At 40.0% G+C, this 24,671-nt stretch overlaps 2 protein-coding genes across 2 annotated transcripts; one reads left to right on the forward strand and one right to left on the reverse strand.

The window, feature by feature from the left end:
* Positions 1-3,117: 3,117 nt before the first annotated feature.
* lag3 (lymphocyte activating 3) lies at positions 3,118-5,409 on the forward strand. Its single transcript, XM_085365486.1, has 8 exons — positions 3,118-3,178; positions 3,268-3,397; positions 3,581-3,789; positions 3,974-4,228; positions 4,320-4,628; positions 4,715-4,963; positions 5,073-5,194; positions 5,314-5,409. Exons 1-8 carry the CDS (start codon positions 3,118-3,120, stop codon positions 5,407-5,409), a joined length of 1,431 nt encoding a protein of 476 aa, XP_085221612.1.
* Positions 5,410-6,171: 762 nt separating this feature from the next.
* plekhg6 (pleckstrin homology and RhoGEF domain containing G6) lies at positions 6,172-23,605 on the reverse strand. The gene is made up of 15 exons (XM_085365487.1): positions 23,586-23,605; positions 18,953-19,157; positions 18,293-18,421; positions 17,858-17,995; positions 17,353-17,448; positions 17,195-17,245; positions 16,767-16,916; positions 14,705-14,815; positions 12,600-12,749; positions 12,342-12,476; positions 11,690-11,809; positions 11,446-11,578; positions 11,234-11,349; positions 8,320-9,788; positions 6,172-6,349 (listed from the first exon to the last, which is right to left on the reverse strand). The coding sequence occupies exons 1-15, from the start codon at positions 23,603-23,605 to the stop codon at positions 6,172-6,174; spliced, it is 3,201 nt and encodes a 1,066-aa protein (XP_085221613.1).
* Between the last annotated feature and the right edge of the window lie 1,066 nt (positions 23,606-24,671).

The following is a 24,671-nucleotide window of genomic DNA, read 5'->3' on the forward strand; positions in this document are numbered from 1 at the left end:
AAAAACCCCAATATAACACAACAAATGTCATCAGCAACACAATCTACAGTCTGGTTAAAAACTAACAAACATACTGCAGGAATTCTGCATTTGTGGTATTTGGTTGGTGTGCCTAAAAAACTGGCAAAAACCACAAATTGATTGATGAGATTTGGTGCTGAGCCTGCAGCTGCAAACATTCAGGCTGTTTTTGCCTATTTTGCCTTTTTCTCTCTCTCATTCACACACGCATACGCACTCAGATGACATCAGTGACAGATGCTGATACTTTCAGTCTTACTGTTGCAAAGAGCTGAATGGAATAATTTGTCTTTTTCAAAGAAATAAGACCAGCACAGTTGATCTTTGTCTGTATTTCATTATTGGTAATGCGGCAGACACTATGTGGAAATTTAGCCCAAACAAAACATCATCAAACATTAGATTCCATTCACATTTAGCATAACCACAGAGCAATACTGTGTGCAGAGAAGGCTTACTGCTTTACTGTAAACATGCAACCTTAATTTAACTTTGACTTCAATTTAGATTAAATGTGCAAAAAAACAAAACAAAACCCAAAAACAATTTTTAAAAAAGTGTCAAAAAGTGCAGCTTTGTTTGTGTATATATGTTGAGGTAATGCTTAAAAAACACGAATCAGATATTTTTCAGCAAGCCCGAAGTGTAATTTTGGAAAAATATTTTGCCACGCACTCGGTTTTTGCATCGCAGTACAGCATTAAGTTCCCTTACACTGTTGCTCTGAATGCCGGCGCAAATAAAATGCTGACATAAGAAAATGTAAAGAATTTCTCAGCAGAGCCGCATGTTTTATCTGCACTCTGCTTCCTGCCAGTAAAACCCAGTGCAAAGATATTTCAGCATAAGCAAATACAGAATATGTGACCCTGCTATAATTCAGTCAGTTACTGAAATTAAACCGCAGAACTATCGACAATAACAGAAAACATTCATTCTCTACTAAAGGTTGTGAAATGCTGCTGTGAGTTTAGAAAATGGACAACGAGGAGAGATAATTGTTCTTGACACGGGAACAAACTACTCATCTGCCGTACTTGTACAGAAGGAGTCTGATTTGACTATTTTCCAAAGTAATCTCTATTAGCATATTCGTCTGCATCCCTTCAAGCTCAAAGAGCAGTAGTTTCCATGTGAGGGGTGTTTTCCTTCAGGGTAACATCATCACATATTCAGATACGGTGGAGATGAATAAACGACAGCTGAGGGAAAGACCACCTCACAGCACTGAGTAACACGCTGAGAGGTGCCCCCTGCTCTCTCAGGGTGTTTTTCAAACCAAAGCCTCAAGATCAAATAAACAAAACAGTGATTTCAATTTGAAGGCCGACAAAGGAAGTTCAGTGTGGATGAGATGAAAGGATTACAATATCAGTCACACAAAAGTCACATGGCTCTCACCAAGGAAAATGTCTTACCAAGATGAAGAAAAACAGCCCTGAGGTTTCACCCACATGTTCTCAGGTATATCTGGGTAACTGTCTTAGTTTCTCTTTCTTTCTATGCATGCACGCATCTATCTATCTATCTATCTATCTATCTATCTATCTATCTATCTATCTATCTATCTATCTATCTATCTATCTATCTATCTATCTATCTATCTATCTATCTATCTATCTATCTATCTATCTATCTATCTATCTATCTATCTATCTATCTATCTATCTATCTATCTACCTACCTACCTACCTATCTATCTATCTATCTAGCCTGTACTTTAATACAGTGTATTTGATGTTAATAAAAGGAGATTCAGGTAGCTTCACACACAAGTGGATTGATGCCTGGTGATATTTTCTTTGTTTAATGTGAGCCTAGCCTGTATTCTGTATTGTCTGTTGTCATGTACTGACGTGCTGAATAATGAATAATTAAACAGAAAATGTGTAATTATTTAACTATACAGCAGAGTGAAAAACAACACATAGAAATAGTTCTAAAGGTAAAACGAACAGATAGTATATATTTATTATACTGACATTTTACTGACACCACACCCGCAGCAGCAATTCTTTGTGTGGTACATCTAAATGTATTTACACACGACATCAAACAGAACAAAAATATAAACCACACTTTGTCAAAGCAAGCCCTGTTTAGCAGCATCACTTGTCAGGTGGCTGAAGTATTCAGTGAGGCAGACATTCCCTTTACCGTCTCACCTCTACGTTATCTTAATGATCTCCTACAAGTGTCTAACTCCTCTGACGAGATTCAGGGGAAGAGCTGTAATCGGTGTATTTCCTCTAACCTGACAGTATTCCCTGTGAGCATTTCATCTTGATATTGAATGGAATATGCTAAAACGGTACGTGTTTGTCTGGCAGTGTAGGCCCGTTTCTACTGAGCTGAGAGCCACTAAAAAATGAGAATGGAGGGAATGATTCACTTTCATGAATATCCTTCACAAGAAGATACCATAAATGTCCTCATTCTCAAACTGGAGATGATGATGATCATGATGATGATCGTGAGTAGTGGAGCTAACTAGTGGTTGTAAACAAAACTAACTGGCAGTGACGAGATCATGACAAGTAGTTTGGTGTTGCAGTTTTGCCATCTCGGTTTCAAAACAGCAACTCGAGCTTCCGTGAATGATGCTGAAGATATTCTAAACACTTGCTGTGGAGTAAATGTTGTATATACACATTATTGTTTATTTGTCCCCAAACTTTGTGTAACATAAGTGACTTTTAGAGGTATAAATACAGAATATCTTACCGTCCATGGTTTCATACTGTATGTTTCTTGTGTATTCGTTGGTTTAGAAATTCAATAATCGAACATACTTTTACAGAGTGATTGACGCAAAAGAAACAGGAAATACATTAGAGAGAATCCGTGGGAGGAAGTGGGGCTCCCTGTTTACATCTCTGTCTTATAGTTTCCAGGCTGACAAAGAAAGACCGCAAGAACGCTTGGCGTGTAGCTGAAGTCACATGATCAGCAGAGGAACTACCAGACGCCCTGCCTTCGGTACCTTCCCACGGGCTGATATATAAACCTCTTCAACCCACATCGCAAAAACATACCAGAAAAGGCAGCGCTTGAAGAGAAAGGCAGAGTTTAAGAGTTTGTGGATACAAAACCAAAATGAACAAAACAAACTTGTTGGATTTTTTTATCTTTGGGATGGTTTCCATTCTTATAACAGGTAACTGTGTGATCAACTCAAAAGCAAATCTGCGCTAAAATGCAATTTTAAAAAAAATTGAAGTTAATTTCATGTTTTTCTTCACACAGGCTCCAGATGTGAGGCGATACACAGTGAAGTATTTGCTGCAGAAGGCTCGGATGTTGTACTACCCTGTAAATACCCTGCAATACTGATCAGCAGTCCACCTGCGATTGTCTGGAGTCATAAGGAGAAAGGGTAAGATGAAACTTCTCTTTTTTTTTTTTTTTTACATTTTTGCTATTCTCTTTCACTTTTTATCTGCAGATTAATCAGCTTTAACCCCTTAAACAACAACAAACTCCTTCCTCATTCACTAATAAAAGACTTGTATCTATTTGTTGATGACTCTGGATTGTTGTGATTCCCTTTCATCTACAGCACTATTTGGAGGAAGGAACAGAGCGGTCTGGAATACCGCGGCTCTCGATGGTCCCAACGTGTGCAGTGCCCCCACCTCCAGCTTGATAGTGGCACATTCAGCATTCAGATAAACAACGTGACAGAGGACGATGTTGGACTTTATTCCTGTAAAGTGGCCCTTAGAAACCAAGTGATTGAAAAGCAGGTCATGCTCAGACTTATTAAAGGTAAGAAGCACTAATTGAGCACGCCTACACTCACTAATTACAAAAGACCACAGAGCTTTTTACCATATAAAAAAGTAATATTTATTTGTGATATAAAAATGTGACCAATAAAATAAATATTAAACATTTGTAATATGTAGTATTTACTGTAAATTGACAGAAATCTCACTCTCTTCATTTACAGTGTCCTTTTCTCCACCGGCTCCCCTCTCTGGGAGCAACACTCAACTGTCTTGTGCTTTGAAACCTTGGCGTCATGGCGTCTCTGTGGAGTGGATGTTAAACAACAATCCATATTTGCCTCAGGCTAAAACCGGCTTGCACGGCGACAAAGTTTCAAGGGTTTTAAGAGTCACCGAGAAAGAGAGCGGAACCTGGACCTGCGTCGTGACGTACAAAGGAGAAAAGGGCCAAGCTTCAGCAGCTCTGGATGTGAAAGGTGAAATATTAAGCTGGACAACTGATTTATGAAGCTGTTGGATAAAGTATTTTGTGCTCTTAACAATTTTCTTTCTTTCTTTCCTGCACAGGAATCATCCAACCACCCAAAGATAACGCCAAGGTTTACGCTACTGTGGGGTCTCCGGTCACTCTCCCCTGTGTGTTTTCCTCTGGTTTAAGAACTTTGAGCGCAGGCTGGGAGAAAATCAATCCTGTGTCTCCATCCACCCGCGATCTCCAACTGCTTTCTTTGGCTTCGTCCTCACCTGATCGGCTCCGCTGGGATAGGTCTATCCGTATTAATGAGGTCACATACGAGGACGAGGGAAAGTACAGATGTAGTGGGAATGTAGGACAGCAAAGGTTGACTCGGACTTTGCAGCTCGTTGTTGCTAAAAGTAAGTTTCTGATCTTTCAGTTTGAGGGAAAATTCAATGCACTTGTATTTTTGATATAAAATCATTTCTCTTGTTTCTTTTCTCAGTCGTCCGCTTAAAGCAAAAATACTCAACGACGCTGACCTGCCAGCTGAGCGATGCAAGCGAGGTCACCGAATACGAGTGGGCTCATGTGACCTACGATGAAAATGGTACCGCGGTTGTTGGGTCCATCCAGAAGGGAAAGGATATAATCATTACCGACGGGTCAGAGGAGAGCTGGGGCGAATGGACATGTAGTTTCTATGGGCAAGATGGCCTTTTGGGGAATGTGACATACAATACTCATCTGATGAGTAAGTTCTCATTTTTGGTGTTTTTCTACTTCTGCTGTGCTAAAAAATAAATATTAACTATAAAGAACATTAAAACCTTTTTTTAAATGTTTATTTTATATTTTTGCAGGTGGTCTGAGCGGACAGAAATCCTCAAGCGCATCAAATAACACCGCCACAGTGGTCGGCCTCAGCTTTCTCCTCATTGTTCTGCTCCTCATTGTGGCTCAGATGTACAAGAACCGCCAAAGGGTAAAAAAAACAAAATTTGTAATTTTGAAAAATCGCATAGAATAAATATGAAAGCGTGCATTCACAGATTATATCTGTAGAGATTACCTCAAATAACGCTGTACATCTCTTCCCCACAGAGGAAAAGGATCTTTCAGTATCCCGCCCTGGAGACCATTGTTCATACCATCTCCAACGAGCGGGAGGAGAGAGAAAGGAACCGGGAGAAAATCTAAGGACACATAAAATTCGAGGCTTCGCTGGAAGAATTTCAGAGCACTAAATTGAAGCAAAATCTCTTGCCGCCTGCAATATGTTGAGAGACTCTTGTTTACACAGATTTTGTAAATATTTTCAGAGCAGATACTGTAGCAATGCTGTTTCATTCGAACAAAAATGAAATGCACTATATCCTGTGTTTCAGCTGTGCATGTTTTAAACTGTTGTATGTGTGACGATTTACATTTGCTTTTAAATGACAAACTGAGAACAAACTGCTTGACAAATAAAGAGCATTTAACAGAAATACATCGATTTTTGTTTATTACACGTATGCACAGTCGAATTATTGTTGGTCAGTGGCAGAGAACTATTGGTGCTCGTATAAATAAAATACACAGCAACTTAGAAAACAAGTTTCAGTATTTACATCAAACACTAGCTCTATAAACCAAACACTGACTACATTTATCGCTATTTTACATTCACTTCAGAATAATTAATGGTCCAAAATTCAGACAGTGAGGACCGATGTGCTACAAATAAAATATTTGTGCAAAGAAGTATCTTTTGTAAATCTCCTTTCCCTCCTTAGGTTGCTTCAACTTTTTATAAAAAGTCTACCATCCTTGTCAATTCATCGCTCTGAAATTAAGATCCACATCCATCTTCTTGCTCCGACAGTTTTTAGCCAACCCACTGCGACTGACCTCAGCTAGCTGGCTGGCAGTTTAGCGCTGAAACCACTCTGTGGCTACAGCTGCAATGCCGCTTTCACGCTACACCTGGCTGCACTCGCCATCTTCTTGCTCCGACAGTTCGCTGATACCACACAAGGCCAAAGATTGGTTGATTTCCTCCAGAAAACCATTTGTGGAAGGACGTAAATGATCATTAACTTCTTCGTCATCAAAGCACCAGCCGGGCCAATCCACATTTACACCTTCTGCAAACACACTGAAAGGGGGAAACAGAAGGTCAAAGGTCATCATTCTTTCAACATTTACCGGGTCACAATCAGGTGACCCCTTAAAGAGCTTTTAGTCTACCTCAAGTCGGATGATGCATTTTTAATAAGCACATATATATAAAGCAATGTGCTTTCAGTGACAACATTAAAGATAAACATGCAGAATGTCCATGTTTACCATTATGTTGCTTTTAGTACAACATATTTATTGATGCTTTAAGGTGCACATCGCTCCGAGTGTAAAGCTGTGTAAACACAGGCTTAAAGTGTTAACTGAGTCTATAAAAAGATTAAAATTACATTTTATATTACTAATTTGACTCTGAAGAGTTGCAACTAATGTTACTAAACTGATGTAGAGGAGGCTATTTTAATTAACGGCGTAGTGAAGAAGAAGTTCAAAATAGTAAAAACAAAAACACAGTAAAAGTAACTCTATACTTCAGTACTTATATCTCTGTTTTCTATAGCATGTAGAATGATATATTAATACATATTATATAGATATTATATGTTACATAATACCTGTTATAATGTATAATGCATAAGCATTATGTATAATGTTATGTATAAAGATCCACAGTTTTCAATATTGTAAGAACACTAAATTAGAATGAATGTTCCAACAATAATTGAGGAATTATACATACTTTTTACTAACCAAAAGAACAATATTTAAATTTAGAAAAAAGTAAATAAAGATATTTTAGGAGTGCTGCTGACTCCGGCATAAAAAACGAACTTTAAAACAAGAAAAATGTTTTTTTTTCTCAGTGTTTTGTGAGAAAGAAATTTGCTTCATTATTATTCATTATGTTAATCAAAACCTAAGCGTGCTTATAGCACATTGAGGTTAGAGACAGTAACATTTCCACTGTAACAGAACGGTCTATTTGTTACCAGCCTACACCTCACTGAAAACTCATTTAAAGATTAGAAGCTTTATGGGCTTAAAGATATATTTAAAAGTGATGCGTGCTAACTCTGTCCACTATTTTAAGTCAGTGAGTTTTTTTAGTTAAATGTCTGATCTGCACTACAGCGTAAACTATTTGCTTCAACTCAGTCTGTCAGTATGTGGGGCACATGAGAGAAAGCAACCCACCCGACCCCACTGTGGTCTTTACTGTGGTAAGTGCAGTATGCAGCAGAAATCAGCAGCAATGCAAAGCATTATGAAGATACAAATACTGTAATACCACAAGTGACTTCAAATGTCAATGGAAATTTTAATGTAACAAATCTTCTTTGAACATTATGGAAAACTGTGGCTTTTAAGGCTCAATTTGCTCTGTTTCATCTTGATAACTTAGCTATTCTGAGGAAAGCTTTTATACCCATAACGATCTAAAGATAAAATATGTAATATGTAAATCTTTTGAGTTGATATGATAGGTGCATGTTTTCTCTGATTGTTGTCTGTGTGTGACAGTAAATGTTCAGGGCTGTTGTTTTACATGTATTCCTTATGTCTTTATTCTTAGAGGATGAAAATCACTTGCCTGGCAGTAATCACTTGTTTTTAAATGTTCAGTAGTCCTGGTAGTGCTTGTTTACAGCTCTGTGTTTATTCTCGGACTCTACTAGAGTAGCTTTGCATGATTCACAGTTCAAAAATTTATCTTGTAATGGGCTTTGTTCCAGCCTCAGGCTGAAATAAGCCAGCTTTCTTCTCATTAATGCCTCTAAAAAATAAAAGTTTTCTGAACAGCAGGTGGGTGGGGTGCACGCTCTTACAGTCAGTGCAGTGTGCCTGAGAAGACCATATTAGGGATATGGCCCCTCTTTGACGTCATTCGTAGGTTGAAACGAACATTTAGAGCGAAACAAAAGCCTGAGCTTTTCATTTGCGGGGATTAGATAAATGACAGAAAATGGAGGAGGATAAAAGGTCCCTTTTAAATAAAATGTGAATAAGAATGAAAACAAAGGGAACTTATCACTGCCATATACTGACCTGTTCCCCTGCTCATCTTCATCTCCATCTACCAGCTGCTCCTTCCATCCTTGACTCACGCTGAGGGCCTTGGGTCTTGCTACTTCCACTTCCTCCAAGTCTGTGTCTCTGTCTCCATCACTGCGTGACGGCGAAGATGTGGCAGAAAATGAGGGAGAAGGAGAAGGGTATCTTGACCTCAGAGTTGTTGTTTTTAAATTTCTGTCTTTTTTAAATCCTCCTCTCCCCCTGTCTCTGTCTTTCGCTCTTTCTAAAAGGCCCTCCAGTCGTGAGGAATGTTCATCGTCTGTTTGGGGTGGCGTGTGTAAGCTACTGGGGCGAAGTTTGGCTTTTCCTTTTGGTTTCATGTTGGAAACAGAAGAACTTCTGTGGGTTTTTATTTTGGGCTTTTTGTTTTCCAACTTCCTGTCAGGCAGCTCAGATTCAGAGAAGGCTTGGGGATCAGAAAAGACTCTATCATTCCAAAACGTGTCTGGGTTTGACTTCAGGGTGCCCAGTTTGAGTGTCTGCTGTGGATCAGATTGGCAGGGCATGTAGATAGGAAGAGAGTTTCTTTTCAGCTTTGGGTTGTAGTCTGAGCCAAAATTAGAGGAAGAGTAGTTGTTTGAAGCAGCCCCAGTTTGTTCCAAACTCTGAAAAAACTCCTTAGATGTGCGAAAAGTGGCTGGATTTGTGCTGACTGGTCTCCTCCGTTGTATCCCAGGAGACTTTATATTTCTGGAGACCCACGCCTGTTGAGGTGTCTTAGTGTCTCCAAACAGACTGCCACTGGAATTTCTCCCTGCGTCCTGGTTCACGGAGAGGGAATCTGAGTCTTTTCTTGTTAATATTTCTTGTTGAGTCTGCTGTCTTAAAAACTCAGGTCCCTTCATTATTATCGGTTGATAATTAGATTGTAAAGTGTCATCTTCATTTGTTGGGTAGTCAACATCTGGGAGTTCACCTGGTAAAAAACTGTATTTTCTTACGGTGTTGTGTTTAAATGTCAGTGCAGCACTTGTGAGAGAATCCAGAGGAGGGAAAGACTGTCTCAAAGTCATGCTCTGCTCCTCTGTCATCTGAGATTCAACAATTCTGTCTTCATCCTCCCCCTGGTTTCCACTTTGATCATGTCTCACTCCCAATTCTATCCATTCATGTCCCCTGAAAGCCGGTGAACGCCTCTTGCGCCCGATTTTGTCCTCAGTGTTATTGGGCTCTGTGCACCAAAAAGGTAACTCACTTTTATTAGTGGTCATCTCATCTGGAGATTGATACGGTTCTGGCTCTGCCAACCCATTTATCAAGTTAGAGATAAAAGTATCATCAGTGGATTCGTCCATCGAGGTCTCCATTCCTGGCTGTGCAACAGGTTGTTCTTCTGTCTCCACATCGTCTGTCTTTGCTTCTTTAACAGGGTTTTCATTTTGCTGGTTTGTCTCTGTCTCCTGTCTGTGGTGCTCTGCCTCTCTCAACTGCCTCAGTGTTTCCTAACAAACCATCCAAAGAAAAAAAGTGACTCAACTGGTTCACACATAAAAACACCCATTTACCACCTACTGGTTCCACACATTTCCACCAAAATGTTGAAAGTACTGCCGTCACGCTCTAACGAAGGAGCTACGACATGAAATTAATAAATGGCTTGCAAATGCAGCCCACAGATTCTATCTGCCATTCATTTTTACATGAAGTACCCCAAGTTCTACTAGCAATACTATGTCAATACTATGTTTTAGATGTTTTATGAAACTGGATTGAATTGTGGGCGGGTACTGAAAAGGCACCTTTGAAAATAAAAGCCTATTTTAAATTCTTAATTTCTTTTACTGGACTTTCTCAAGATAAAATTTAACCAGGATCTGCAGTTTGGGACAAATCTCCCCGTTTGGGGCAGTACAAAAAAATCAGGCAGTCTTGTAAAGTTTTTCGCAGGACTTAAAATGAATTTTTTTTATCAAAAAACAAATGCTAGATAGACCAAATATGACAAGTTGTGCAACAAAAATGAAAATATCCGTGGATATATCAGTGAAAATATCACATCAACACAAGCCAAATTCAGGAGGTTCAGGATCGGACTCTAATCATAACTGAAAAAAAAATAATTTTGTTATATATATGCATATTTTTAATTTTTGGAGCCAACTTTGCAGATAGTCTGATAACTCAGATTTAGTTCAAAATATATTGGAAGGCATTAAAAACACAACAATGTGCTGCACAGTCACTTCACATGCCGGCCTTTTTCCACTGCTCTACATACCACTGACATAGACTGGCTATCAACAAGAACATCCGCTTAAGCTGAGACAAAACATAACTCAAGTGCACAATGATACATTTCCACTGAGAAGATGGAAAATTATGCAAAGCAGGACAGTAAAAAGTAGGCATGCATTCTTGCAGCTTTCTGTTCTAACAGGTGACGACAAAGTAACTTTTATCCATCCTTCCTTTTATCCCCAGTGTACAGCAGCTGAGCTGTTCTGGTCCCCTCCCCAATTGGACCAGTAGTGACATGTTTAGTTTTCCTTAAACAGCTGGCTGCCTGAGTAGTGTCCAAAAATGATATGGGTTTCTCTGCTAACAAGGCCAGGGATGGAGTTGCTCTCACTTCTGGAAATCTGGCAGAATTAAATATTTTTCTGGAGGAATTTAAAAAAAGATTCCAAAACATGACTATCCAGAGTCATGACTGAAAATAGGTCACTGAGCTTGTGTCTTATTTATATCAGTGTTAAAATAGCAACACTGTAACACTGAATGGCTGCAATAAGAAGATGCTTTTAAAGTTCTGTCAACTATGTGGGGTCTAAACCAAAACCTGACACTGTCATTCTCATAGCAAAGGGTATGGTGCTCTTACAGATAAAGTTTAAGCCAGACTACAAAGATTTCAAAATTTCTAATATTTTATTTTATTTTCTGATACCTTCGCTTGGTCGATGGTGGACACCCATATGGAGCAATTCTCTGAGGTGCTGGCGACAAGTATGACGACATTCATAGCACTCTGAAGCTCACCTACCTCCACAAGGAGAAATGAATCTGAGAGAAGCAGACAGACAGTTAGATTGTTCTTTTTATAATAATTAAGCTACATCCAAGTGTCTCGACTCTAGTCTAAAAGAAAGTGCTACACACAGCCATCTTTCAGTGGTATGCAGTACATCCTGTCGAGAGCCAAAGGAGGTCGAACCACCTTCAGCCGCTCTGTTTTCTTCTGGACTTTGGTGAGTAGAAGCACATCTGAGAAAAGCAGAGCCACCAACTCCAGCTACATCATACCAAGAAAAGGGGAAAAAATTAATAAATACAAAGTAATTTGTAGTAGTTTTGAGGAACGCAAATTAAAATCATAATAATTAAGTGCACAGTTTTTGCTCACTTTACTGTCTTTCCTGCCTCGAACCTTCAAGCTCTCCTCACGCAGCAGCTTGCGTACAACTTCAGAACCTACACCTTTGATGGGGCACGTTAGGTCAAACTTGCAGACTTCTCGGACATGCTGTCAATGAAATCAACCTCATGTAAATATCAAAAGCATTTCAAAAGAATAGAGGTAATATCTTTTTGAGTTTCCTGTTCACTACATTACACGCACTAGTGATTATAAACTCAACACTGACCTGCTGCATCTCACCAATATGTAACCCACTCTTGTGTGAATCCCACCATTTAGAAAACCACAACAATAAACTCAGTGCCCACAGAACTTAGTCATTACAGCACTTCGTGCTTTACATCCACAAAACAAGGTAAACACAGATGTGACATCTAAGCTCTCGCATCTTTGAATTAAACTTTTTCTCTTCTCCAGATTTCAAGCCACACAAACATCAATGCACTTTTTATGTATAATGCACTGTGTAGACTTTATTGCAGTAAAACAAAAGAAAACACTTTCAACACAGAATGTCCTCTGGGCTTAAGAATGAAGTAAGTCTGTTTATTTTTTGTTGAAAGGTCAATCCATAAGCTACAAAATAACTCCAAAGAACAGAAAAAAGTGACAAAATGATGACAAAGATGTGTTTTACCCTGTCGATTTCCTCATTTAGTCCATCCACCTCATACCCATCCAACCTCTGAGCAGAGATGTTGAGTGCGTGTTGCTCATCTTTTAGTCGCAGGTAGTCATTGATACCTTCCAAAAAATTATTTACACTGAACAACTGTACAGGGGAACAGACAAAGGAGGCCAGTGTGATGCAATGACTCACATATTGCATCTATAAAGGGAAAAACATTCTGTGGTGAATTTAAAAGGATTTTATTTAAAGGTATCTAATCCTCACCATGCCTCGGAGTGTGTGCTCCACAGGAGGGTCCTGAGTGTGTTTGAGCACAGCTTTGAGCAGCAGGGGATACTTTGTGATCCTCTGATGGGGTTTGGCCTGCATGTCTCCAAGACGCATCCGATCGCCCTGAGGATGATTCTCTACCCACTGGAAAGGACAAAAAAACACAAGAATATAAACTCAACTTGATGCTTTCAAAATAAAACTGATAGCCTGACAACCAAGTTTCTTAAAACTATCCAGTTAAGTTCAAGACTCATTGTAATAATGCAGAATTTGTGTAGTTTTGCCTCTGTACAGCACAACAGCGGATGTTACGTGACTAAACAGCAGGCATTCAACTTCAATTCAATGGGTTCAAGAAAAAAATTAATTATTCAGCAATTTAGAAAAAATTTCTTTACGCATCTAGACAGAGTGACAAACAGTTTCATGGTCTGTTGTTATTTCTTCACAATGAAGCAGTCATAATATCTGCAAGTGATTCAAAGTTCCCAGTAATTTTGAATACGAGGCCCAAAGAGATGTGAGGGAAAGTGAAATAGATGTCACACAAGACATTGTGACAGAATTATTTCCACGTTTAAGACAAACAAGACCAACAACAACACAGCAACTAATCAGGTCATAAACATTGTCAAGGAGGTGGCTGCATCATTATCAACATCTACAATCAACAGACGCCTCCATGAGTGCAAATATAGCACATTTACAACAATGCGCAAACCACTGGGTACGCTCAAGAGCAGGAAGGACAGATTAGATTTTTCCATAAAACTACATATGCTACATATATCAGACTTATCCGAATGCTACAAAACCGATCGGGCAGGGCTTCACAGTGCAAATGGATAGTGACCCGAAGCAAACTGGAAAAGCAGTCCAAGAGTTTCTCAAAGCAAAGACACGACACGTTCTGCAATGGTCAAGTCAGTCACATCAAACAGAGCAGCTTTTCAGTTACTGAAGATAAAACGGAAGGCGGAAAAAAGAAAACCACAAACAGCAGCAACTGAATTTTGCTTCACTGAAGGCCTGGCAGAGCATCTCAGGGAAACAGCATTTATTAATGATGTCCATGGCTTCTACACTTTGTTAAACCCTTTGAATTACAGCAAGTCCTGCTGTACCACCACGAGTAATCGATGGAAGGAGCAGATTCAAAGAAAGTCAATTCAATCACATATTGATCATTTGATTAAAAACCCACTGTGGTGATGTGGAGAGACAGAATTGAAAAAAAAACCTGTCTTTATCTAACGAATGCACTAATTATATATTTGATAAAATCATCGACTTCACAGTGATTAAACAAGAAGGTGAAGACAATTCACAGAAGTCTCTGATTTCTCTATAATTTTATTAATGAACTGCCAGAAGACTCTGTGACTGATATCAGAACCACCTCTAAAACCTTCTGAATGAAACTATAACTGGAAAAAGAAAAAAACCTTAAATGAGTTATTTTTGTTTTAACAGCCACACCCTCATTGCCCAGTAAGCGCCAGTTCTTGGTAAAGGAAGGCTTTAACTGTTAAACACAAGGTAGCACTAGCTGATTCTGCTGGAAATATCTACAAATATAGAACTGGTTTTAGTTTAAATATGATTATGTTCATCTAAAGGTACTTTCTGACTCGTCACAGCGATGTTTGTGATGATTCTGATTTTTTCGACACCAGACGTGACCATCCCCACAAGGATTTCGCTTCTTCTCTCAGGGACAAAGTGAGGATTGTTTGCCTGTTAGCCAAATATGTAAGAGGTGTTGTAGGTCACACTCTTCTTGCAGCCTCTTTTCCCATAAATCTTCTGCACAAATCTTTGTGAACTAGATATCTTTCACACCGCTGTTAAGGCTGAATCATTTGGAGAAGACGTTGGTGCCCGTCAGGAAGCAGCTCTAAGAAGTCGCCCACAAGCTTATGAAAACATTACAAACCACAAAACACAACCAATAGCAACTGAACTTTTAGTCAGTCATTAAAATGAATTACATTGAAATAATAACTGGGTTAGTGTGGGAGAGCAATTCTTTGATCTTCAGATGTATAGAATGCATGCACAGGCTGTATATGGATGTTACTGCTGCTTCACTGTACCTGGACGTAAGTGGAGAAATGTAGGTTGTTCTCCATCTGCCTGCGCGAGAATTCAAGATTGTCTTCCTCCTTCAGGCAGTATTCATGATAGGAAGAGAAGCGTTTATGAAACTGGGGGAAAAAAGAAAAGGATAAGTCCCCATAAAGTCACATCAGTATGTTTATCATTATTATTAACGATGCAGAGGTTAGCGCTAGCTTTAACGCCGCCATCTAGTTAAATATGCCTTTTTAACCCTTGGATACTTCACTTTGCTCCATTGTGACGCACATGAAGAGTTTCAAATTTCCCTGTTGCATGAACAGTTACGCCCATAGTTTGTTGGACAAAGACACCATTTCTTTGCAGTTTTGCCTCTGTACACCACCGCAGTGAATTATTACTCAAATAATAAACATGTGATTGAAGTGCAGACTTGGATACTTGGTTTAGTTTTATCTACAGTAACTGTAAAAGCTGCTGTTTCAGGTTGAGACCTGGTGACTGACTTGACCATTTCAGAATATCCCATTTCTTTGCTTTGAGAAACCCTCGGGTTGCTTTTTTTTAGTCCTCATCCTTTTGCAGTCTGATCAGTTTTACAACATATGGATGAATGCTGAGTACTGTTTAATCTGGCTACCTTGTTCTTCAGTATACCCAGCGGTTTGCACCTTGCTGTAAACCCTCTGCATTTAAATTCATCAAGGCGTCACTTGATTGTAGACGGTGACAATAGTACACCTACCTCCCCACAAGTGTTATTGACTCGGTTAGATGTTGTGAAGTTGTTTTTTCTTAATCATGGAAGTAATTCACTAATAATAATATACAGTAATAATATAAAAATGAGCATTATAAGATAATAACCTTGTCATCATGCACTTTAGTTATCTTCCTCGGTCTTTCTTTTGGTTGAGCTGAGCTGGTTCACATAGTCTTTATTTTTAAGACTGTACCTTCTTTACTTATTGGTTTATTTATCTGTCTTGGTTTTCTTTTCTTTTTCAGTCCAGTGATGACCTCCCTCACTTGCATCGACACCTCTTTGACTTTCGATGCTTTCTGGAGCAGTCTAATTTGTCCTTCCTGTTCTTGCGCATAACCAGCGGTTTGCATCTGGTTATAAACCTGTTTATTGTTCAAGAAGGCGTAGATCTTTATAATGATATCCCCCCTCACCCACTTCACTTACCCCCCCACCCACTTCACAAACTCCCCACCCTCATACTATGTTCTTGACTCGGTTAGTTGTTGTCTTAACTGTGGAAATAATTCTGTCATCATGCACTTTGCCATTTTCTTCTGTGGTCTTTCCGGTCTACTGTTTGTACTGTCGCTCTGATAAGTTTGTGTGGAGTTTTCAGTGACAGCCTCCCTCACTTGCACTGTCAACTTTGGGCCTTATATTTAAAATTACTTTGAAAAGCTTTAAAACAAAAACCCAGCACTTCAAAAATTGTGTCTGGTTCATTTGCCATGAAAGAACAAGCCAACAGATATCAGCTGGCCATAAAACTGTCCATCAGTCAGGTGTGCATTTTTACAAGTTTGTAAAAATGGAGGACTTTGTATACAAATGTCTGTAATGCCCCAAAGAGTTTATGCAAGGTTTTTGCAAAACCCATAAATTAAAGCTCAGAGTCTGCTCTTCAATTGCATCTTAACTGCTTCATTTAAAATCCACGGTGATGGTGTACAGAGGCAAAACCACAAAAACTGTGTCTTTGTCCTAAAACAATATGCACATAAATTTATACAAGTAGGCCTAGAAAAATAGCAGAATATATAAACATATCCCAAGTGTTTCCACCTGCAGGACTACTTTTATGTATTACTTCATTGTACGTGAGTAAATGTGCTTATATGTCATACATCTGGTGGATGTTTTGTTCCAAAACAACGTGCAGAAAAGCAAACTCATGTGGAAACAAAACCTGTACCCACATAGAGGTGAAGCATGATGTAAGAGGTGCAAATGAAGGGGGGAGACTCTATAACTGACCGGTAATATAAACTGTCTGCACGTACAGTATCATTCAGACTGGAGGGGAGGGGGGGGGGGGGGGGGGGGGGACTTACCTGGAGACATCCAGGGTCTAACCTCATGGGGTCAAAGGGCTTGCCTGTTTTTCGCGCTTCCTGTAACATCGGATAAACCACCTCCTGCCAGAACTGCTGATGTTCTTCGAGGATGGAGGGGAGGTTGGAGAAAAGCTGCTCGGGGGTCACCTTTTAAAACAGGAAGTGCGACAAAAATAAAAACATGTGTTTAACTCCCCTGCTTTGCTATATTTTCCGACTTCTCAGTGGAAATGTGTTGTTGTGCTACATGTTCCACTTGCACTCGAGTTGTATTTTGCCTCATCTTAAGCGGATGTTCTCGTTGTTAATCAATCTATGTCAGTGGTAAGCAGAACAGCGGAAAAAAGTCCTGCAGGTGAAGTGACTGTGCAGCAAACTGTTGTGTTTTTAGTATTTAAATGATAATGCATGCTTTGCACACTGACCTCCTGGAGAAATCCTTTTTGGTGCAATTGGACAAGAGCCGCAATAACCAACTGTGGGAGGCAGACACAACTTTGTTATACATCCTGTTGAAACTCCCTTTCTCCGCTCTGAAACTTTAATGTAACTGACTGTAAGCAGCTAGAGAGTGACATCTTACGTCTTTTATAATAAGCAGCTTGTTGATGAAGGTGAGTTCAGTATAGACAAACTCCCATAGCGCCTCCTGCTGGTGTCTCTGCATTTTTGACATTGTCTGAAAAGAGGAAGCAGAAGAAATGTCAGGGTCATCAGAAAGAATGTCAAATGTGCATATTGTGTAATGATTATTGCCATCAACGAGTCCCACAGCCAGAATAAGGCCAACAGAGTATCAGTTCCTCTATTACTGTTTGCCACCCCCACAGCCAACAGTTCACACGGGACACAAGCTCAATTGTTCCTGCCAGTAAAATGTGCTTTTATTTCCTAAAAAGGCAGTGCATAAGAAGCATGTACAATGGCATGGTTTACTGAAATAAACAATTTGTGGACTTCATTTAGACCACATGAGAATAAACTACAGGATGTCAGGCCTTGGCCAATGAATTGATCTGTTTTGTTCTTTTAATTTGATTTGTTGGCAGTAAGAAAAAGAAATATATATATAACGATAGGGCCCGTACTGAATGAGACTGCACTATATCTGTCCAGCTCGTCTCCAGCGTGGTTCCCTGACTTTCCTCGTTCCATCTCCACCTGAGATCCTCTGACAGAGAGAAGGCCTCCAGGACTTGCTTCAACCCATCCAGTTGACTTCGCTCCTGGGAAGTTGTCATAAACCATGAGAATAAATAAATAACAAAGAAGAAGAAAATAATCAGGCAGGGAAATGAGGGGAAAATATGACGCTCTACTGAATCAGTCCTTCCTTAATAGAAATAGATGTTAGTTTTGGCCACAGGTACATCTAAAAGTATGACAGTGGAACAGAATGAACTGCACTGCTGCTGTGAATTTGGGCGTTTGAGTGGGCGTTTGAGTGGGCGGTTGCCTTTACAGCAAGTCTGTATCTGTTCCTTAGAAAACCAGTATGTAGTTTGATGAGCACAGCACAATACCTCAGACGCTTTGTCAGACACTCCCTGGCTGAACAGGACTTGTTTGAGTGCAGTTCTGGGTTTGGCTCCTGCAGAAGTTCCTTTACTCAGAGTTCCAAAGTCATTCGCGACCTTTTGCTTCGTTCGCCTCTGGAAGCACAAAAATGCAGCGGGACATGTGAGCATGTATGCACAAGAGAGGTTTGCAATGAAAATAAATGAACTGAAACAGTGTAACACACCTAGAACTGAATCTAAACTTAATGCACGGTACTTCGGTACAGAAGAAGTATTTTACAAGTCAAGGTTTTTGACATCTTAGTGAAAGTACAGGGATTTTTATCAATAAAACATTTAAATAGTCAAAGTAAGAGTGCTTCAAGTGCCAATTTATAATTTTCATAATGACATATTTTTAATATTTAAGTTGCATAAAGTGCTGATCTCTATAAAAATCAGTATAATGTATGAAAAATACTTCAACTGGTTTTAAATACTAAGTTGTCCAGAATAAGTCAATAAGCTGCAAAACAAAAAAGGAATAATGGGTTTCAGCCTATAAACATATACAAGAAAATTACCTTAATTAAAGTACTCAAGTAAATCTACTTAATTTAACCCCCACTGGTGCCAGAACAGTAGGCTTGCCCCATCCTTACAATTCTGTCCCACTCCACTTGCCTGATAGCCGATTGTGCTGTACTTGTGTTTGTCTGCTGCCCTCTTGTGGTGGATGTTTAGGTCTGCAGCTTTCCCGTCAACGACATCAGGCTCTCTGGTTTCCGTCTCCCTCTGCCTCTCTCCATCCACAGTCTGCAGCACCGTTTCTTCCATTGGTGATTCACTCCCCCCTCCGTTGTTTACATGCTGTGCGTTTGGGATAAGGCTAAACAGGAGCACACAGAGTTACTCAGTGCCATTATAAAGTGTGTGATGACTTCTTCAAAAAGAAAACAGTCCTTTCACAGGACTTTTATTAGGACTTTTTTTTAAATCCAATGAGTAAATGCACATCAGACTCACAACCTAGATATAATGATAAACTGAATTATCATTAAACTCAGTGGCAAGCTCCAGATCATTCATGGCAAATCCCACTTTAAAAATACTTTTCAGGATTCCCATCAGTGACACAGTTTGAGTGTAAGCAATCAGTCCAAATGAACAGCTAACAGTCCAACATAAATGCACAGCAAAAGGTACGCCATTTAGAGCCTTGTTTCATTTTAAATAGTCTTAAAAAAATACGTAAAATTAAGAAAACTCAATACATGTCAGAACTTATAATTGTGTTCATTTATTTAAAGATTTAATTTAACTTAAACAATTTAAGTTTATTTAAGTGTCGTTCTGGTCTGCTGCTCGCCGCCCTCGCAGGAACCCTGATTGGGCTGTCAACCATCAATCTCTAGCCCACCTGCCCAAGGCGCCCACCGCGATTAGCAAAAAAGAAAATACTCCACTCAACTTCGGTCTTCTAAACATTCGTTCATTGACGAGTAAGGGACCTCTCATCCAAGACCTCCTATCTGACCGTAAGTTTGACTTTTTCTGCTTAACTGAAACCTGGCAACAACCTGATGACTTTTCTCAGCTAAATGAATCTACTCCTCTGGGGTTTGTTTACTTTTCCAAACCCCGCTGCTCAGGTCGTGGGGGTGGTCTCGCGATCTTTTTTCACCAGCACTTGAAAGTCCTGTCAGTTAATGTTGATTCCTTTAGTTCTCTAGAGGTCCTTGCATGTGAGCTGACTGGACCCATTCCCACCATCATAGCTACTGTATACCTCCCCCCCCCAAACCTAACCCTGTCTTCCTCAGTGACTTTGCTAATTTACTAACCCATTTTTCATCTCTCTCCCCAAATGTGATCTTGGTGGGAGATTTCAAAGTTCACGTGGACAATAATGACCTTCTGCTCACCAGAGACGTTTCCTCCTGTCTCGAAGGCTCTGAATTTAAGCAATTTATCAACTTCCCCACTCACTCTAAAGGACACACCCTGGACTTGGTCTGCTGTTCTGGTCTTACTCCCTCGAATCTTTCTGCTACTGAAATCCCCATAACTGACCACTTCCTCCTTTCATCTAACCTCACTCTCTGCTGCTCTTCTACCAAGCCAACCCGTCTCATCTCGTTCCGCAACATCAAGAACATTGATATGGACATTCTCGCTACCAGTTTGGACAATGTTCAGATTCCGGACTTCTATTCTACTCCTGATGATTTGTTGTTATATTATAATAATTGTCTATGCACTGTCCTTGATTCTCTGGCTCCTGTAAAAACCCACTCTGTTTCCTTCGCTCGCTCTGCTCCCTGGTTTACCTCTGACCTCCGAGCTCTGAAGGCCAAAGCTCGGCAGCTAGAGCGTAAATATAAGAAATCTGGTTTAACTGTTGATTCAGAAATCTATAAATATCACGTACTTCAGTATAAAGACTCCATCAGCAAGGCCAAACAAAACTTCTACTCTGGTATTATCAGTTCTTATGAGGGTAATGCAAGGACTCTGTTTTCAGTTCTCAACAAACTAATTCAACCCCCCAACGCTTTACCACCGCACTTCTATTCCTCTGAAACCTGCAACTCCTTGATGCTGTTCTGGACTACGAAAATCAATAACATCCACCAGCAACTCAGATCAAATGTTGTGTCTGCGCCCTCTCCAGAACCTTTTCTCCTTTTTGAGCCGTTTTCCACTTTTCATCTTCCAGATTTATCTGATATTTCCGAGTTCATATGTAAATCAAAGCCTGCCACATGTCATCTTGACCCCATGCCCACAGGGCTTGTGAAATCCTGCCTCTCTTCTTTACTCCCACTCATTTCTGCCATCATTCACTCTTCTCTCACCACCGGTATCGTTCCCTCCTTATTCAAGACTGCTCCAGTCACTCCTATACTGAAAAACCCTTCTTTAGATCCTAACAACTTTAACAACCTCCGTCCGATTTCCAATCTACCCTTCATTTCTAAGATACTCGAAAAAGTGGTTGCAGGTCAACTTCATTTACACCTGGTTAATAATAACATCTACGAGAGATTTCAATCTGGTTTTCGCTCATGTCACAGTACAGAAATTGCTTTACTTAAAGTCACTAACGATCTTCTAATCGGAGCTGACTCTGGTCTTCTCACCATTCTCGTCCTTTTAGATCTGAGCTCAGCCTTCAACACCATTTCTCACTCTGTCCTTCTAAGCAGACTTTCCTCTCTCGGCATCTCTGACACACCCCTCGCCTGGTTTCAATCATATCTCCTCGACCGTTCCCAGTTTATTCAACTAAGATCATTCCGCTCTCGTCTATTCCTTGTCCCCTCTGGTGTACCACAAGGCTCAGTTTTAGGCCCTCTTCTCTTCATAATATACATCCTCCCTCTAGGTACAATTTTCCGCAAATTTGATCTTCAGTTTCACTGTTTTGCTGATGACACCCAGTTATATCTCTCTTGCAAACCTGATTCCTCCCTCCCACCTTCCTCCCTTTCAGAATGTCTATCCGAGTTAAAATCCTGGTTTGCCTCTAATTTTCTAAAGCTCAATGAGGATAAAACTGAGATCCTCCTTATTGGCACCAAATCCAACCTTTTGAAGGCGAACCATTTCTCACTCACCATCGATAACTCCACAGTTTTCCCTTCTCCTCAGGTTAAGAGCCTTGGTGTCATCCTAGACAGTTCACTTTCCTATAAATCTCACATCAATATTCTCACCCGTTCTGCCTACTTCCATCTACATAACATTTACAGATTGCTTCTTTCTCTTTCCATCCAGTCTACGTCCATTCTTGTCCACAGTCTTGTTACCTCCCGTATTGACTACTGCAGTTCTCTTTTGCATGGTCTCCCCCAAAAATCCCTCCATAAGCTTCAACTGGTTCAGAACTCTGCTGCTCGCATTACTACCAGAACCCCCTCCTACCAGCACATCACCCCTGTTCTTCGGGAACTTCACTGGCTCCCTGTGAAATTCCAGATAATATTCAAACTTCTTCTGGTCACCTTCAAGGCCATTCATAACCTCGCTCCTCCTTACCTTTCTGACCTGTTAACCACTACCTGTTCTGCCCGTTCACTTCGATCTTCTTCTTCTATCCAGCTTGCTGTACCTTCCTTCCGCCTCACCACCATGGGAAGCAGAGCTTTCAGCTGCTCTGCTCCCAGGCTGTGGAACTCTCTGCCCCCAGAAATAAGAAACATTGGTTCTCTCCCCCAACTCAAAACTCATCTGTTCAAATCTGCATATTCACTGTGAATCCACTGTTTGTTAATTTTATCTTGTGCTTTTGTTTTATTGTTCTTATTCTGCCATTGTTTTACTAAATGTTTTATCCTATTGTAAAGTGTCCTTGGGTGACTTGAAAGGCGCTCATAAATAAAATGTATTATTATTATTATTAAGACACATGGCAGATTTAATGACAAACGTATTTACTTCCAATAAAAAAGATTAAATAAGCAGGACAGTCACAAAAAAAAAAGACCAGATGACAAAACCAGTCAAATACACGTGAGCTCCTGTCTGAAGTGAGCGATGCTCTAATACTGACCCACATTCTGACTTTAAAGGATCAGAGTGACACGGCGAATACCAGCAGTGAGCCGTCTGAACAGACTGCTGATCGCACTGATTAAAACAGGACACCAGCAGTTTTTAATGACTCCAGGTGTCGTTACACAGCTGTGCGGGTCAGGGTGTCACACCTGGACTTATCTGTCGTTATTTCTACCTTGTAACATTTCCTGCAGTAGCTTAAGCCCCCACTCCCCACTGCACCATTTACAGCTGTAGCCTGCGGTGTCATTGTTACACTGCCAGGATTAAAGCTTCAGGTGTGTTTTACATTAACACTTTTACTAGGATTCCTACTCTCATTTGGACAGTCTGAGAAAGTATCGTAAAAGCAAAGATTCTCACACGAGCAAACAGATTCAGTACACCGCACGCATCTGCTGTCACTCTACTGTCAAACATCAGCGCACTGACTCAAGTGCTTTCATCACCATGTCATACTTGTTTACAATCACTGCCTATATCCTACTGTAACTCAGTGATCAGTGAATTATAATTATATCGGAATTACAGCACTGGATCTTCTTTAAAACATGATGATTAGTCAATAAAGACAAGCATGTTGGTAATTTTATAACTTCAGCAAGCCAACAAATCAAATCAGAGTCCGTGAATCTACACATGAGCTCTGACGTGTCAGGGCCTTGCTGTGGTCAACACATAAAACAAACTGTTCCTTCAAAGCAGTGTCTACCCTTTAACCAACAGCTGTTTTAACAGATAAAATCATAAAGTTTACCTGGACTTGGCTGAATCCATTTTGTTTCACAGAGTCATCTTTGGTTTCTGTTAGCTTTCTCCACCTCCTTTCTTTCTAGCTTGCTTGTCCCTCCCTCCCTACTCTTTTCATCTGCACCCCTTCCTTCTGCAACTGGCCTGACAGGAACGACTGGATTCTGCAGTCAACAAATCAGCACTGAGGGTTGGTTAATGTGTCGCAGTTAAGGTGCTTAGTGAAGCGGAGGTGGTGCCTTGCTTCTTTGAAGGTGATCTGTTTTGTTGTTTCTTGTCAATCAGGATTATTGATCACCCCGAACAACCAGGAAAGTTTAAAAACAGCAGCAGAGTGTGTGCGTGTTCGTTCAGCTATTCATTATATGAGAAACCAATAAGGGATACAGAGACGAGATTCAGTGTTTTATATTGCATGCACAGGGAGTTATGGGGAAGAGGTCTAGGCAAAGGAATGTAGCTAAAGAAATAGAATTTTTATAAAACTATCAGGTTAGGTTAAAGCAAAACGTCCTTCCATTTAAAGCCACAGAAAGATAACATTTCGTGTTAATGATTAAAGCCCCGTTGGAATGCAGACTGGCAGCGTGCCTGCAGTGAAATATGCACAATTACATTTTTCACACATGTAACTCAGACACACAGAGAAAGAGACATGACACATTTATTAAAACTTGAGTTTTACATTTGATTGATGCGCAACATTGATTGACAATCATCATCCAGTCGGTAAATATTTTTGTTTTAAGTATAAAACCATTTGAAAATACACTTTTCAATTCAAATGTTACTGATTGCTATGTGAATCTGCACGGTGAAACAACTGTATTATAAAAGTCGCTCAGCTGAGAGACACTGGGAACAGGTGTGTCCTCTTTTCTATAGCAGTATGAATAATGCTTGCATGATAGGGTTTCATTGAAAGCTTATCATTGAATGTGGCAGCAGTCAGCCCTACTGTAAGTAGGAACCACAAAGTTTCCAATACAATTTCAGTGGTCCTCAACTGCAAGGTGGGCCTCCCTGTGTGGGTGCAGCACCAGAGGAAGAACATGCACAATCAAGGGGTAAAAAGCTTGTCAGTATTACTGTG

The sequence above is a fragment of the Diplotaxodon limnothrissa genome, linkage group LG11 (genome assembly GCF_057381915.1).
Source record: "Diplotaxodon limnothrissa isolate DT_005_m linkage group LG11, D_limnothrissa_male_GT1.1, whole genome shotgun sequence".
NCBI classification, from domain to species: Eukaryota; Metazoa; Chordata; class Actinopteri; order Cichliformes; family Cichlidae; genus Diplotaxodon; species Diplotaxodon limnothrissa.